General features: G+C 35.9%; 1 protein-coding gene and 1 long non-coding RNA gene across 2 annotated transcripts; one reads left to right on the top strand and one right to left on the bottom strand.

The window, feature by feature from the left end:
* Positions 1–1,132: 1,132 nt before the first annotated feature.
* On the top strand, positions 1,133–2,830 carry LOC113328955 (hypersensitive-induced reaction 1 protein-like). Its single transcript, XM_026575955.1, has 5 exons — positions 1,133–1,154; positions 1,438–1,663; positions 1,813–1,933; positions 2,032–2,220; positions 2,312–2,830. The coding sequence occupies exons 2-5, from the start codon at positions 1,475–1,477 to the stop codon at positions 2,674–2,676; spliced, it is 864 nt and encodes a 287-aa protein (XP_026431740.1). The 5' UTR covers positions 1,133–1,154; positions 1,438–1,474; the 3' UTR covers positions 2,677–2,830.
* A 2,016-nt stretch (positions 2,831–4,846) lies between these two features.
* On the bottom strand, positions 4,847–6,381 carry LOC113328926. Its single transcript, XR_003349629.1, has 2 exons — positions 5,850–6,381; positions 4,847–5,467 (listed from the first exon to the last, which is right to left on the bottom strand). It is a non-coding gene; the product is annotated as an uncharacterized LOC113328926 (long non-coding RNA).
* Positions 6,382–15,674: the final 9,293 nt, after the last annotated feature.

Below are 15,674 nucleotides of genomic sequence, written 5' to 3' on the forward strand. Positions count from 1 at the left end.
TTTTCTCAGTTTTTAATTTATTTATTTTTTGTATTTTTTTGTATGTGGTTCGTTTAGCAGATAAAAAATAAATCTAGCGGAACTGAGAAAATATATAAAAGTTTTTCTAGATAAGAGTTCGGTTAAGTATAAAATTTCTAAAATTCTTGCAAACGTAGCGAACTGAAAGTTCGATTTGCAAAGATTTTTATGAATATAACAGAACCTTGTTCAGTGTGTTTTCAGATAAGAGTTCGGTTAAGTAAAAAATTTCTAAGAAAATTGCGAATGGACCGAACTCAAAGTTCGGTTAGGTACAAAATTTCTAAAACTTTTGCGAACGCACCGAACTATGAGTTCGGTTTGCAAGGAAATTTTTCGTTCTAACCGACGTGTTCTTGGTGTTATATGTTTCGGGGAGTTCGTTTAGAAAACCAGGTTTTTTCTAAACCATTTCTAACAGAACAATACTCAGTAACTAGCATTTCAACCCTGATTTGATGACTTCTAATCGATTTTTTCAATTAAAAACACATTAAAAGCAAAGGGTTTATGGGAAATACCTCCGAATTTGCATACCGCTAAAGGGTTTGCGAGAAAAATACTTGTGAATTTGTATTTTTCGAACCAAAGCTAATAAGAAAAAAAGTTTAAAAGATTTAAAATTTTGAAAAAATATTTGAAAAAAATATTTTTTTTAAAATAAATTTTATTTTTTAAACAAATATTTATTTTTTTAAATAAATTAAAATTAAAATAATATAAAGGCATTTTGGTCATAACTGAAATACATGGATAAGGGGTGGCTTCACTCTACTTCGAAATGTCCACCTAAAATTAGAACCATGCTTCCCTCAAATAAACCATGATCCCCAAAAAAAAACGGTTCCTCCAAAATGAAGCATTTTGTCCTTGCAATAAGTTAGGCCCATGGGCTCCTATATTATTAGTAGTGGTTTATAGCAGTGGATTAAGTTAAGATATACGACAAGGTAGTTCCAATTTTGCAAAACACTTGCATTCCACGGCATTCCACGAATATTCCCCGATTATCTTATCTGAGAAGAAAGATTTACCTATATCTTAAAATGACTTGTATAATATAAGATCCATTTTTTCATCTTCACCGCTTCTCAAAACCCTTCCAAAGAAAACTCCAGAGTTGAAAACTTGAGGTAAAATTTTCTGTTGCTTCTCTTTTGATATTATTATTAAGAAATTTTCACAAAAATATGGCTATTGTGATTAGAATAGTAAGTAATACTAGTCATGCTTTTAGTCTTTTCTCGTATTTGTTTTGCATATGCTTTTTACATTGGCGCTGTTTGGTACTATAATGGGTGGATTAATTATCAGCCAATAATGGTTTAAATGTTCATTAATAATGGGTTACATCTGTGTTACATCTCTTGCGGTTTAATCTTGATAACCCATAATATATTGAGATTTCTTCTACAGTTTATTGTGTTTGTGGATATCTTTAAGTGTTGGTAGAATGAGGAATCTCTTTTGCTGTGTAAAAGTGGATCAATCCAAAGTAGCTGTCAAGGAAAGGTTTGGAAAGTATATAGACGTACTCGAACCGGGATGTCATTGCCTACACTGGGTTTTTGGTGAATACGTCGTTGGCCATCTTTCACTTCGTGTGCAGCAGCTGGATTTCAAGTGCGAAACTAAGACAAAGGTCCATCTTTCAGCTTATCGCCATTTTTATTTTTTTCAAATTTAGGTAGGTTGCATATAATAGCTAGGTTTTGCTGAAACAAATCCTATAATACATGCATACCAACCCTGAACCTTGAACCAACTTTACTTTTCGCTTGTTTTCTGTAGGATAATTTTTTTGTCAATGTCGTTGCATTAGTTCAGTATCGGGCAATGGCTGATAGGGCTAGCGATGCTTTTTACAAACTGAGTAATACGAGAACCCAGATTCAGTCATATGTCTTTGATGGTATGAATTTTAATAGGATTGCGTGTATGTTTCCTCTCAAAAGTCGGTTTGTATTATAGGAAAGACTAACTATTATGGAAGCCCCTTCTATGTTTCAGTTATCCGAGCAAGTGTTCCAAGGATGAGTCTTGACGACACCTTTGTGCAAAAGAATGAGATTGCAAAAGCTGTTGAACTGGAACTGGAGAAGGCCATGTCTGCTTACGGATTTGAGGTTGTGCAAACACTCATTGTTGATATAGAACCCGCCCAGAATGTGAAAAGCGCAATGAATGAAATTAATGCTGGTAGGAAACCATTTTGTTTTTCGGAAGTCATATGAAATTAATGCAAGAGTAAGCTAAAAAAAAAAAAACCTTTATTTACTTGGATTTGCAGCGGCAAGGTTGAGGTTAGCAGCCCAGGAGAAGGGAGAAGCTGAAAAGATCATGCAAATTAAGAGAGCTGAGGGAGACGTAGAGTCTAAACACTTGTCTGGATTTGGTATTGCTCGTCAGCGCCAAGCTATTGTGGATGGTCTTAGGGACAATGTTCTTGGGTTCTCCATTAATGTGCCAGGGACTACGCCAAAGGATGTTATGGATATGGTTTTAGTTACTCAGTATTTTGATACCATGAAGGAGATTGGAGCTACCTCCAAATCATCAGCTGTATTCATTCCTCAAGGACCTGGTGTTGTTCGTGATGTTGCCACCCATATTCGGGATGGACTTCTTCAGGCAAACACTTTGCATATTGATTAGGTTTCGTTGTTCATGTGACATTTTTGAGAATTTAGTTCTTTTGAGGGGTTAGTAGCTAGTCTATATTGTTTTAGATTTTAGATGTAGGAGTCTAATACACGAAGCCATCAGTTTATTAGATAGTATATTATTATTTTGGAACATATTCGTCATATTTCCTCGACACCTTGAATCACAGGGAATTAATTTTGTACCATTTCGAATCTCACCTTAAATTTTAGCATATGTACACTTTCTTTTCTCGGTGAAGTCCAAATATTCTTAAAACCCAGGCAATGGCAGCAAAAAAAAAAAAAAAAGGTCAAAGACGTGCTCTCCACTTGTGAACTATGACTAGAAACCCGAGTATGCATCATTATCAGAAAGTATAATTATATACCAAAAAAAGTGTCCATTAAAAAATATACAGCCAAGTAGTATTCGTCAGGGTTCAGAACATGGATTGTTGGACACAAATCCTTCTGTCGTCTTCAATTTATAATTGGAAGTTCAGATTCTGTCATATGGCTCGTAAGCAATCGACAAGATTCCACACCAAAACCTCTCAGAACAAAAAATTTCAACGGTACAAGATAGTGTTATTATTCAGCAAAATTGCCTTTTGGTTGTATTTCAAATTAAGTGCTTGACAAACAAATTAAGAGCATAGAATGTGATTCACAAGCAGTAATATTTGTCAAGTTTGGTGGTAAATGTATAGTGATTGAGTTAATGTAAGGATAGGACTACCACTTACTGATACTGACAAGAATATTGCCCCATGCGCCATCTTTTTATCACTCTACCATTCATTATAGATTTTGATAATTGATAGCATTAATTGTGTGATTGAAACAATCCATCTTAGAAAATATATCTTCTGCTCTTTCGACTATTTCATCATCTTCATATATTGAGTAATCCAATGTCTGTCTATTCAACTTATTCTATGACGGTTTCGGAAAGGATTCTTGTTAATGGTGTGACTGAAATCTTGAAGAAACTGCTCCCGGTTATTTCTCAACAAATTGGTCAGGCATAGGGTGTTACAGATGACTTAAGGAAGCTGGGGAAAACCTTCCCGCAACGATTCCCAACTAATAGCAGACCTATAAGTATTTGTATGAAATTATGAGGCATTTGTCAAAAGACACCAGAGATCATCTCAGATATATACTGCATTCATCAAAAAGACCCGGATGGTTTCTTCATATCTGAAACTTGCTATAATTAACTCCTTTACTAGAAATTTTGGTTATCCAAATTATTGGTCTCAGTCCTCTGTTGGTTTCTCTAGAGGTATTGCATCTGGAAAGGCATGGGTTTGAAAATGGTTAACGAATACAGAAATCAAATTGATGTTTTAATCACAGCTGGTCCTCAAAATGTGGAATGGTTTATAGAAGTCCAAGATATAATGAGATGATATTGTTTTTGAGAATCTATTGCTGCTAAGAGTGACAAAATAACCCCCCTCTGGATATCAATAATCATATATTATCTAACAATCTCCATTCACACTCAAGATAAGAAATCCAACTCTACTTTTGACATCAACAAATATTGTAAGGAGATGCTTCCGATGTAAAATTATTTGGTTGTCCTTATACATGGAATAATCACAAACACAATATTGTACTTCAATCCAGACTCGACAAGCCCTTGAAAACACTAAGTGGCATGATATATTCAACTCAACAACTATTTACAATCACACTGCATTTAGTTCAGATCATTCTCCAATTTTGCTTCACAGAAATCCAACTGAAAGAACATTCAAGAAACCATTCAGAATCTATGAACCTTGGATATAACAAAATTGTTGTAAAGAGCTAATTTCTCTCTCTTGGAGAAGACTTCAAAACGATTATCTTGCATTTCAGTTGGTATCAAAATTGAAATTCACCAAAAATAAAAATAAATAAATTATATTTTGAAGTTTTTGGCAATGTCAATTAGCAAATTAAAGACACAGAGTTGCAAATTCAAAATCTTCAGATGCAACAACAACAAGATAGAGGTAAATCTACGCACACTATTCAGCATAATCTTAAATCATGGTATATCGTGAACTTTGATATGGAATTTTATAATGGGCAATTTACAAATCTAGGACTCCTTTTTTTTATGGTTTACAAAACTAAGCCTGTTTTTCTATTTCTTATAAAACTAGGCCTTATTTGACCAAAAATTGTGGATGGAAAGTTGGCCACGGTTATCCGCCACCTATCAACATTTTTCTAGTTTTAAAGACATTTTAATCCTTATAAGATCAACGACAGAGGTTTCATCACAAAGTGAATGGCGAAGATGTCGTTGATAGTGTACATGTGTAACAGATCTAGCCACAGAAAATCGAAGGCCCAGGATTAGTCGTGCTCTGGATGTCTTCTTCACCTTCAACTGTAACATTAAACTGGTGAGCGACGGAGATTTCATTCAGGACTTCTCATCAGCTCTCTGTTTCTTTGATGCATTTACAAACCATCCCCTAAACCTTTAATCCCACTAGAACCATTTTTGTAGCCGGCGATAACAATTCAATTTCTGCATGTCCTGTAGCTACTAAACCCTGCCTAAGACTCACCAATGCCTCGGGCCACTGCCATCATTCCCTGGCTTCTACAAAATTAGCCAAAACCCTTTAAGCACAATCACAAAATCAAAGGAAAAATCTGGTAATTATGACGTATGGACTAGTAATATAAGAGAAATTCCTTTTGAGACTTTCTTCAAACAGTTGCTGGACCTAAACTGGTGTTAGAGGAGGTGAGTTTGTTGTGTTCTTTCGATCCATATTTCATCTCCTTCCCTGAAAAGAATACACATTCCATACAAACCCAAAACTCTTAATCGTAAATAAACTCCAAATCAACCATCAATTACCAGATAATGAACCAAGTAAATTCAAACGCCAATAGTAGCTAGCTAGCAGCAACATCATTTTATGTACCCATCTTCTCTTATTAATCCCACCCTTTCTTTTCCATTAGGTTCTCTGAGCACTAACCATGATATGATTTCAGATATCTATACATCTAGCTACATATTGATCATTTACCACTAAAATGAATTTATGTCTCAACTTCAGACCATGCAAACTTAAGAGTTCCCAATAAAAACAGTGAGCTTTGGTCACATTTTAATCACAATTTCAACAAAGAAGATTAATTACAACATGCTCTTACCCGTACCTAGTTCTCAACGAACAAAGAATTATAATTGAGTCCTCCATCTCCATATGATCAACATAATCTGAACCCACTCCTCCATTATTTTTTCGCTCTAACGAACAACACAAGCCATCCCTCACTTTCTTAGATATAGATGCAATTACACTTCAGAAATTAAACTATTGACGCATTTCGCTTAAATTTTCTACCGATTTGTTCCATCACACAATAATTAAGAGGTACCCGTTTTTAAAATATCACCATAGAAACAACTGAATTAAAATCAATTTTTTCTGCTGCTGGGTCTTCTCAATTGCAGGTGATTTTGAGTTTGTGATTAGGATTTACAGGAAGAAACAATTGCAGGTGATTTTGGGTTCTGTTCAATTGGAGAAACAAGATTTAGAAGCTGAGAAGAAGGGTGGGCTGCTGTTGTTGATCCGAAGAAAAGGGTGAGATTGATTATGTGGAGCTGGCGATGTAGAAGAACACGGCAAATCAAAAACAAGGAAGGAGAGTATCGATGATTTTGAGAGGATAATTGTAATCTCTGGATGTCCACGAGATATCATTGTACGAGAATTTGAAGAGATACTGACTGGTCAGCGCAATATATTGATTGAGATAACGGATTTGGATGGAATCCGTTAGATTGGCCTAGATTTGTAAGAAATAAAAAAGTGACTTAGATTTGAAAACGAGGTACCAAAATAGGCTTATATGTGTATATATTTCTTTTATAATTTTAGATAAAATTTAGTCAAAAAATAAAACAGGTACACATAGTATTTTCATAGAAGGGCTAACTAAAAGAAGGACGAGAAACCATATTGATTCTCTCAGAGACGAGATTGATAATTGGAATTCTGAAAGAAAGGAATTAAAAATAATCAAAAAGCATTTCAGATTCTTCATAACCACTACCTCAAATCCGCAAAGGAATGGAAAAATCATCAGATTATTATATCTTGCGTTACGGAAGAATACAATGTAAACTTAATCAGGATTCTAGACGTATAGGAAATTACGCATACATCTATTAATTAGACCAACTCTTGGGAAGATCTAGGACCAGACGGATTTGAAGTTGGATTCTACCAACAATGTTGTAACATATTGTAAGTAAAGATATCATTTCTATGATGCATAAAGTTTTTTTTTTTAAAAAACTGGTCTTCTTATAAGAGAACTAAAATACAGTTTTCAAACTTTAGTTGCAAAATAGAACACCCCCAAACTCTAGCATATTTTCAACCCATAAATCTTTGCAACATAAATTATCACAAAGTCATTTCAAAATATGCAAAAAGACTCAAACCAATCCTATATATCCTGTTTTCAAGCTGCCTATATACCTCACAGAAACATTTATGATAATACCATTATTGTCCATGAACGAGTAGATCATATAAAAGTAACTAGAACTAAATATGGTGAAGTTGGAATAAAGCTTGACATGGCGGAAACGTTCGACAAAATTGAGTAGAATTTCCGTTAAGTATAATAAAAGAGTTGGGATTCAACAATAAGCGATGTCAACTGACCAGGTAATGTATCAGATTTACTTTTATATCTCTTTCTCTTAATGGTTGATCTTGGAAACTACTCAACACTTCATGGGTCTAAGATAAGGAGAACAAATATCTCCATATCTTTTCATTATTTGCATGAAAGGTTTCTCATTATTTTCAAGGAAGAAAGCTTGAAGGAGATACGAAGCATCAATCCCAGCCAACATAGTTCAAGTATCAACCACCTTTTATTCGCACATAATTTTCTTATGGAAAAACAAAGATCAATACACCAAGAATATTCTAGATATCGATCATCCATAGCATCAACGCAATCAGGACAAATTATAAATTTCAGCAAGTTTTAACAAATATATGCAACGTCAGAGATGTGATCATCCTACAAGCGTCATGTATATGAATACTATGGGCCTGAATGAAAAATAAATACCTAGGACTACCTCTTTTTCTAGGTAAGAACTAGGGATGAGCAAAAACATCCAAGTCCGTGGATTTTACCCAAGCCAATCTGCATTTTGGCGGGTGGACACCCAATCCGCTTCTCGACGGATCATAAGCAGGTTAATTTTTTGAAACCGGTTGTTTTTACAGGTTGGACGTGGGTAGAATATCACCCATCCGTTGGTGATACCCGACGCTAAGGATAATGTTAGTGTTATACATATATGAAACTTATTATAGAATATATATATATAGTTCGCTATTGAGAAGCATTGAAGATACTCAATGATATCCCAAAATATCAAATTTTAGATTGATTGGAGGCCTTCATATCAATAAATTATAATTTTGGTTGTTGGAAAGACATTGCGTTGCTCTTGTTATGTTAATTACTTATATTTTAGTAATCTAAGTTTTAAAACTAAATCATACTATTACTCATGTTCAACATTAATCCATTTTTGTTTATAATTTTTTTAGATACGCAAATCCATCCACATCCAGTCCGTTCATCTGCTCACCTGCGTGTGTTACATTCGACGGGTAATGGATTGGGTATGGGTGAAAATCTCAAATCCTCCATCAAAATGGATTTGACGCGGGCGATACCAAATTCATCCACTCATACGTTGTTCACTCCTAGTATAATAACAAGAAATAAAGTGTTTAACCCATAAATGAGAAATTCCAAAACAAACTGGCTACTTGACATGGAAAGATAATTGATCAAGCTGGAAGAACAACTCGAGTTCATGATGTTCTAAGTACCATGGACAACCACCAAATGGGTTATTTAATTTCAAAATGTAACTAAACCAGTAAAAATATTGCTGAAAAAATCGATATCGATAGAGTAATTAAGGACAACAACAAAGGAATAAACCTAAAATCTTGGATTTCAGTTCGCAAGCCCTAAAAACTGGGTGAAATGGTTTAAAAAACACAACTAAATTCGATGACGCTTTGGTAGCTTTGCAACTGATTATAACTCTCGGTGGGCTAGAATATTAAAAGCAAACTATTTGCACAAAAAAGATCCATTGTGTAATGAGATGAAGTCTCAAGGGATATGGATATGGAGGAATATTTATAAAGGACCACAAATAGCGAAGAAATATATGTCAGAAGTTTAGATGATGGTCAAGCATAAGAATACATAAATATAATTGGGTTGGAAGTATACATCATTCTTAGCTGTCCAAGTCGGAAAAACACACACAAGATAATGACACTTTTCTGAATCTGATCCAGTAAAATAAAAATTAATGAAATATTCAAAGAGTTCAGCAATTCTTCTCCAACATTGAGTGTAAAGTTATTCAATACATAAGACTCTCACACAATATGCCAAAGAAAATATTTACTGGAGCTTAACTAGAAATGAACCCTCGCTGTGAAATCGACATACATGGCTCTGATTCAAGACTCAAATGGCTTTAACATAAGCAAAAAGAAGCGAAAATTCTGGATAAAATTAAGATATTTCAAACTTCTTTAGAAATTAGACCTATTTTTATGGAGATGTTTAAAGAGTATTCATATAAACAAGATGCCAACTTGATGACTATTCTTGTCCTTTCTCCCGACAAGTTCTAGAAAATGATATTCACATATTCATGTAATGTGATTTCGCCGTGGTTATCTTGTTCTGTATTTTTACAGAAGCTATGCACTCTCATCGAATTTCGACTTCCTGCAAAGATGGTATAATCTTTGGGTCAAGTTCAAAGTATCATTTCTTTCAAGAATGAGTAAAGTATCCTTTTCTCCACTGATGTCATGTGGAAACAACTACGTTGAAAAATTAAATAAAAGATTGTCATGTGTAAACTTTGGAAACACAGATGCTTAGAAGTATTCAAAGTAAAAGTCACCCACCTAACAACATTATCATCTACATTAGAAATTTTTTTTCTAAATATGATATCCCAGTCTTGGCTATTAACTATGTGTGCAGGTCGCAAGTCAACAAATACTACAAATAAATTGGTGTAAGCTAAATTTTGATGCTGCATATATGAATCAATTACCAAAATCAGTGGAATTGGACTAATATTAAGAGATGATATTTGAAGATGCATAAAGGCAAAAGTGAAAGTTACTAAAGCTAGATACACTGAACAAGTTAAAGGTTTAACATTATTGGAAGATGTAAGTTGAATGGATTAGAAGAACATGTATTGGAACAATTATCATCGCAGAAGGAGGCTGTAAAACTGTCACTGAAGTTGGGTCTTCAGATTTTGTAAACTCTAATCAGCAAGATTATAATCTCCTCCCTGAAACTAGTAGAATTCTAGAAACTATTAGTAACATTAAGGTGGCAGCAGTTACGCCAAGGGTGCCTGATATTCCCATGACAAAGCATATCGTTAAGGTTGTGAATAAGCGGTTACAACTGCCAGAACTTGTAACCTTTCATTACTTCTTTCATGTTAAAGCTGAGTTCGGCTACCTGTGTTTTCAGAGAGATTAACCGAACTACACTTGCAGATTAGTTCGGCTACCTGTTCTTCATATGTCGTCGCAGAGCTTTTTTAACCAAACCGAAATCAATTTGTAAATTGTTCATTTTTAGGAATGTTTTGGCCAATTCAATCACCATTAACTAAATTTGAAGTATCGGTGAGTACCCAAAACAACATACTTTTGTTGTGACTCTTAAAGAAAAAGATCTAACTTTTTTTTTTCTCCAAAATCCTCATCTTTATTATCAGCTTCATCTTCTTCTTCTCATTCTCAATAATTTTTCTTTTCAAAAAAATCAACTTATTAATTTAGTCACACTAATCATTATTAACTCACTAATTATTACACTAATTTAATTAGAAAGGGTAATTTTGGTACTCAAATAAATATATGGATAAAGGTTCACTCAAGTTTACTTCAAATATCCATCCAAAAAAAAATAGTAGTCCCCTTCCAAAATGGAGTAGTGCATAAAAATTGGTTCCACATAAATCTGAGAGCCCATATACAAAAGATAACCCACATCTTACAAACTTAGATAGCCCAATCATATGACCAGTGAAACTGGCCACTTTACAAGAAAATACCCAGTTAAAAGGTTGAAACCCAATAAACAGGTAAGTGATGTTAAGCCTAATAAAAGACCCGAATGGAAGAAAGTATCGATAGAGCTTAAGGGTGCACAGGAACCGAGCCGAAATCCCGGACTGATCTGGAACCGGTGGAATCGTACATGTTTTTGTACCGAACCGAGGAAGGGGATACAAATACCGGTCTAGAAAAATAGGAATCGAGTCTGAGGAACACAGTCTTGTCCAAGTCCCGTACCGTCCCGGACCGGATGTACCGAATAAAACTACCATTTCTTCAACTTTCAAATAGATTATAAAAATAAACAGAAATATGAGGCTAAGCTATAATCATTTAATCAGTGGGACTATGTAATGCGTATATATCCTTAAGGCGATTGTAGTGTGTGAGCTTAAACAAAGCTAACTTGTATGCTTACTGAACGAGGAAACTTACAATAGTTTACTGAGTTCGTTTTCTAGTCTGGAGTATTTGCATTGTGGCAAGCAAGTTCATGGCCAGGTAGGTAGATGATGAGCGCTAAAAAGTGCATATTTCTATATATTTTTCTTGGCATTTAACTCATCTTTTGTGCATTAATTCTCCATTTTAACCCATATTCTGTATTTTCATTGTTTTCAAGAATAAATACTTTTCTTAATTAATTTTGCATTTTTAGGTTCTAAATAAAGTTTGGATGAATAGCGGAGCGGAAAAGAGCAGAAAAGTAGTAAAAGCCGAGAGATATTACGTAAGGAAGCCGCGAGGAATGTTGTGCACAAGACCAAAAGGCTAGAAATGGGCTTGAAGAGGAAGAATTGTTCTTAAAGAAGATATGGGCTTGGCATACCCAAGGCCCAAAACCCTCACCCAAACCCATTTCCAATATCCATACCCGCCTTCATATTCAGCCGTCAGATTGGATCATCTCAGCATCGTACGGTCGCTTCATCATAGTGCATCAAAATCTGAAGCTCCTGAAAAACACTATATCACCTAACTCCATCTTGAGCCGTCAGTTTCGTTGTACTTTCGCATCCAACGGTCGCTCCTCGCTTCCTTCCATCTCGTCGTTAGATCGATCCATCATCTCCACATCCCACGGCTCATCCTCGATGTTCATCCAATTTGCTACAACCGCCCAACACCCGAGCACTAAATATCTATACCCAAACCAAACAACCCCCTTCTATCTTCGTTCATCTCCTTCTTCCCCTCTTCTGTAACAGCGACGCTGTCTCCATCACCACCACCATAACCCACAAATCACTCAACCACCACCACTCGAGCCATCATCACTTCTAACAACCAAGACCTACTTTTCTAGCCACTTATTACATCACCTCCTAATCGTTTCATCTCACAGGAACCCTAGGTTAGGAGTTGATGAAATAGGTGAGGTTAGAGGATAAATCGAAGGAATGGGTAGCATCAGCAGACGAGAAGGAAGCATGGGTGAGAGCTATCAGTCGTTTTCAGAGATTAGGTAAGGATTTTTTGTAAAACCCTAATTTCATAAATTGGGGACTTTTGGGGGAAAGTTAGTGTACGTCTAATTAGGGGCATGGGTGAAAGTTTTCGAGTAGTTTTCAATGTATTAGGTGATTTAATCTCACTTTTTGTCAGAACCCTAACTTCACTGATTTGGGGATTTTGGAATTTTTTTTGTTGTAACTATAAAAGGGTGTTAGGGGTTGTGAAATTCGGCATCTCTGGGCTAGCCAGTGAGCAATATTTGCAGTTCAATATTAATTTCGAAATTCATTTTCAATTCATCCATCTTGAATCTCTCTTATGCATAAAGGTTGAATGTGAATTGTATGCTGTGTAATGTGGAGCATGTTTATACCTGTTAGTATCATGATTACAAGCATGTCCATATTCTAATTCACTTGCTAGGGTTTAGAGGAAGCTCTTGATCATATGCTAGGAATGTTAATGTATTTGTATGTTCTTTTATTGAGCTGAATTGCTTTAGGATGAATGCTTAGCCATTTGGGCTACCTGCTTGTGATCACCTGTGCTGTTAGAAGACAGCTGATAATAGGAGTGGAGCTAGGTCTTTGGCCAAGAATTCAATCCACTAGAGAGATTGCCTTAAGCTAAACTAGCTAGAGGAGCTAAATGCCTGTGATTAGTTGTGCTGATTAAAGACAACTGATGCTAGGGGTAATTTGGTTAGATAGTTAGTAGAATCCTCATTGTAGAGCTTTCATGAAAGAACAAGACATACATTGCATCATAATTTCCTTAGCCTGGGGTCAAGTAGTGGAATCAAAAGCCTTAGTACCTTCTTTTGAATTCAGATAACTTTAGAAATTTAGAAAACTTTAGCAGATCCTCCAAGTCCCTGTGGACAAACCTCTATTTACATTCTATCTTCATCAAGACCCTGTATACTTGTAGGTAAAACATAGGTTGTAGTTTTTAGGTCTCATTCCTTGAGCTACCAAGTTTTTGGCGCCGCTGCCGGGGACTCGGTAGCGGTTTTCTTGTTTTCTGTTTTCTTTCTTGTTAATCTTGCTTGTTCCTGACCTGCAACTTCCTTGTTTGCTGCTACTGTTGCTGCTGCTGTGAAGCTGCTGTTGCTGTTGTTGCTGCTCCCTCCTGCTTGCTGCTGCTGTGAAGCTGCTGGTGCAATTCTGATGAGCTGTTGATTAAGGTTGCTAAGGAAGATCCAATCCCAACTGGGCTAGTGCAACAAAAAGGGATAAAAAACCCAAATTTGGGCTTCCCTCCAAAAATCAAGTAAGCCTAACCCATGAGCTAACCCAACTGGGCCTCATTAAATTTATTTGGGCTTGTATTTAAGTATTTATATTTGGGCTTGTAATAATTTTGGTTTTTCTTTTTCTTTATTTTCTATTTGGGCTTGTAATAATTTTTATTTTTATTTTTCTTTTTCTCTTTCTTTTATGGGCTTGTAATTATTTGTTTGTTATTTTTTCTTTTCTTTTGTGGGCTTGCACTTTAATTTGGACTATAGGTTTATATCCCATCCATTGGGCTCCTAACCTTACAAAAACAATTTTGTTGGGCTTAGAGGCAACAAAATTCTGTTGGGCCGTGAGTTAAGATTTTTCTCACCAAAATTCTTCAAAGAACCCAAGAACCAAAAGCCTTTTAGTTGGTTGGGCTTTGTCCCAATTAATCCAAAAATTTTCTAAACCCATTTTAAACCAAAGTTTCTAACCCTTTCAAACCAAAAATTTGGGCTCTACATTTTATAAACCAAAACCCATTGTGAAACCAAAACCCAACAAAACCAAATTTTAGGTCGTGTTTTTTTTCATTGACTGTGGGCTTGTTAGATGTTATTTCATCGATCAATGATCTTATTAGGATATGGTTGTGACCTTTAGAGACCAATCAAACCGACTAATTAGAGTCAATCCAATAGACCCAATTGACATACCCACATCTTCTGAGGAAAACACACCGGACCAACCTGAGATAATGGAAGAACCCCGTAGTCTCAAGGATTACATGTCCCACAAGGACAAGCCAACCCTCGTGCATTGTTTTACCAGAAGCTACTGGTCATTATGAGCTAAAATCGAGCACAATACAAATGCTTCCCGTGTTTAGAGGAATTGAAAACGAAAACCCTTACCATCACGTGAGAGAATTCGAGGAGATTTGTGGAACTATACGTTTCACTCAGATGTCTGACGAAACCCTAAAATTGAGACTATTCCTTTCTCTTTGAAGGAAAAGGCCAAGTCATGGCTGTATGCCTTACATCCACAGTCAATTAGGACATGGGACAACCTCACAAAAGAGTTTTTCAAAAAGTTCTTCCCTAATCACAAGACTGCGACAATTCGTCAAAGTCTGAACAGCTTTGTACAATTAGAAGGTGAAACCTTAGCTAGATATCTTGAGAGATTCAATGAATTGTTGCTTAAGTGTCCCCATCATGGTTTTGAAAAATGGAGACTTGTGCAAATTTTGTATGAAGGTTTAGATGTCTCCACCCGAACAATTGTAGAGTCTATGTGCAATGGACTCTTCACAGATAAAAGTGCTGATGACTCTTGGGCTTTCCTAATTGAAGTTGCTGAAAAAACTCAACAGTGGGAGTCCATTCGTGAACCTAGAAAGACTACACCTGTAGATAAGGTCCATAGAATTGAGTCTGATTTTGAGGGAAATGCAAAAATGGCAGCACTAGCAAGAAGAATAGAAGCGTTAGAACTTCAGAAAAACGTAAAACCTTCTACCACTGCTTTCTGTGAACATGTCGAAATGGCTATCTGTGATATATGTAACGGTTCTGACCATCAGGTCAGTGATTGTCCGGAAATGCATGCATTCCAAGAATCTAGGCTGGAACAGGCACATGCTATGTTTCAAAAACAAGAGCATAACCCTTATTCACAGACCTACAACCCAGGATGGAGGAACCACCCCAATTTTTCATGGTCTAAAGGACCCATTCAAGGAGGACCATCTCAACCCACTCAAAGCTATCAAAACAATCAAGGCTATCAATACCCTAAAAATCCTCAACAGCAGTCGTACCCTCAATACACTGCTGACAAGAAATTGTCTAGCATCGAAGAGAGTATCAATCAGTTGACCCAACATCTGATGAAAAATGAGAAAGCAACTGATCAACGAGTCTCCGCTCTAGAACTACAGATGGGTCAAATTTGCGATGCACTGAATACAAGAGAAAAGGGTAAACTTCCTAGCCAGCCCCAACAAAATCCAAAGAGGATATTTCAAGCAGGCACATCATCTTGCAATGAAACCTCACCCGATCAAGTCCATTCCATCACCACTCTCCGAAGTGGTAAGATTGTTGAGAACAATGTAGGCATACCACAAT

This window comes from Papaver somniferum, unplaced genomic scaffold, assembly GCF_003573695.1.
Source record: "Papaver somniferum cultivar HN1 unplaced genomic scaffold, ASM357369v1 unplaced-scaffold_114, whole genome shotgun sequence".
Classification (NCBI taxonomy): domain Eukaryota; kingdom Viridiplantae; phylum Streptophyta; class Magnoliopsida; order Ranunculales; family Papaveraceae; genus Papaver; species Papaver somniferum.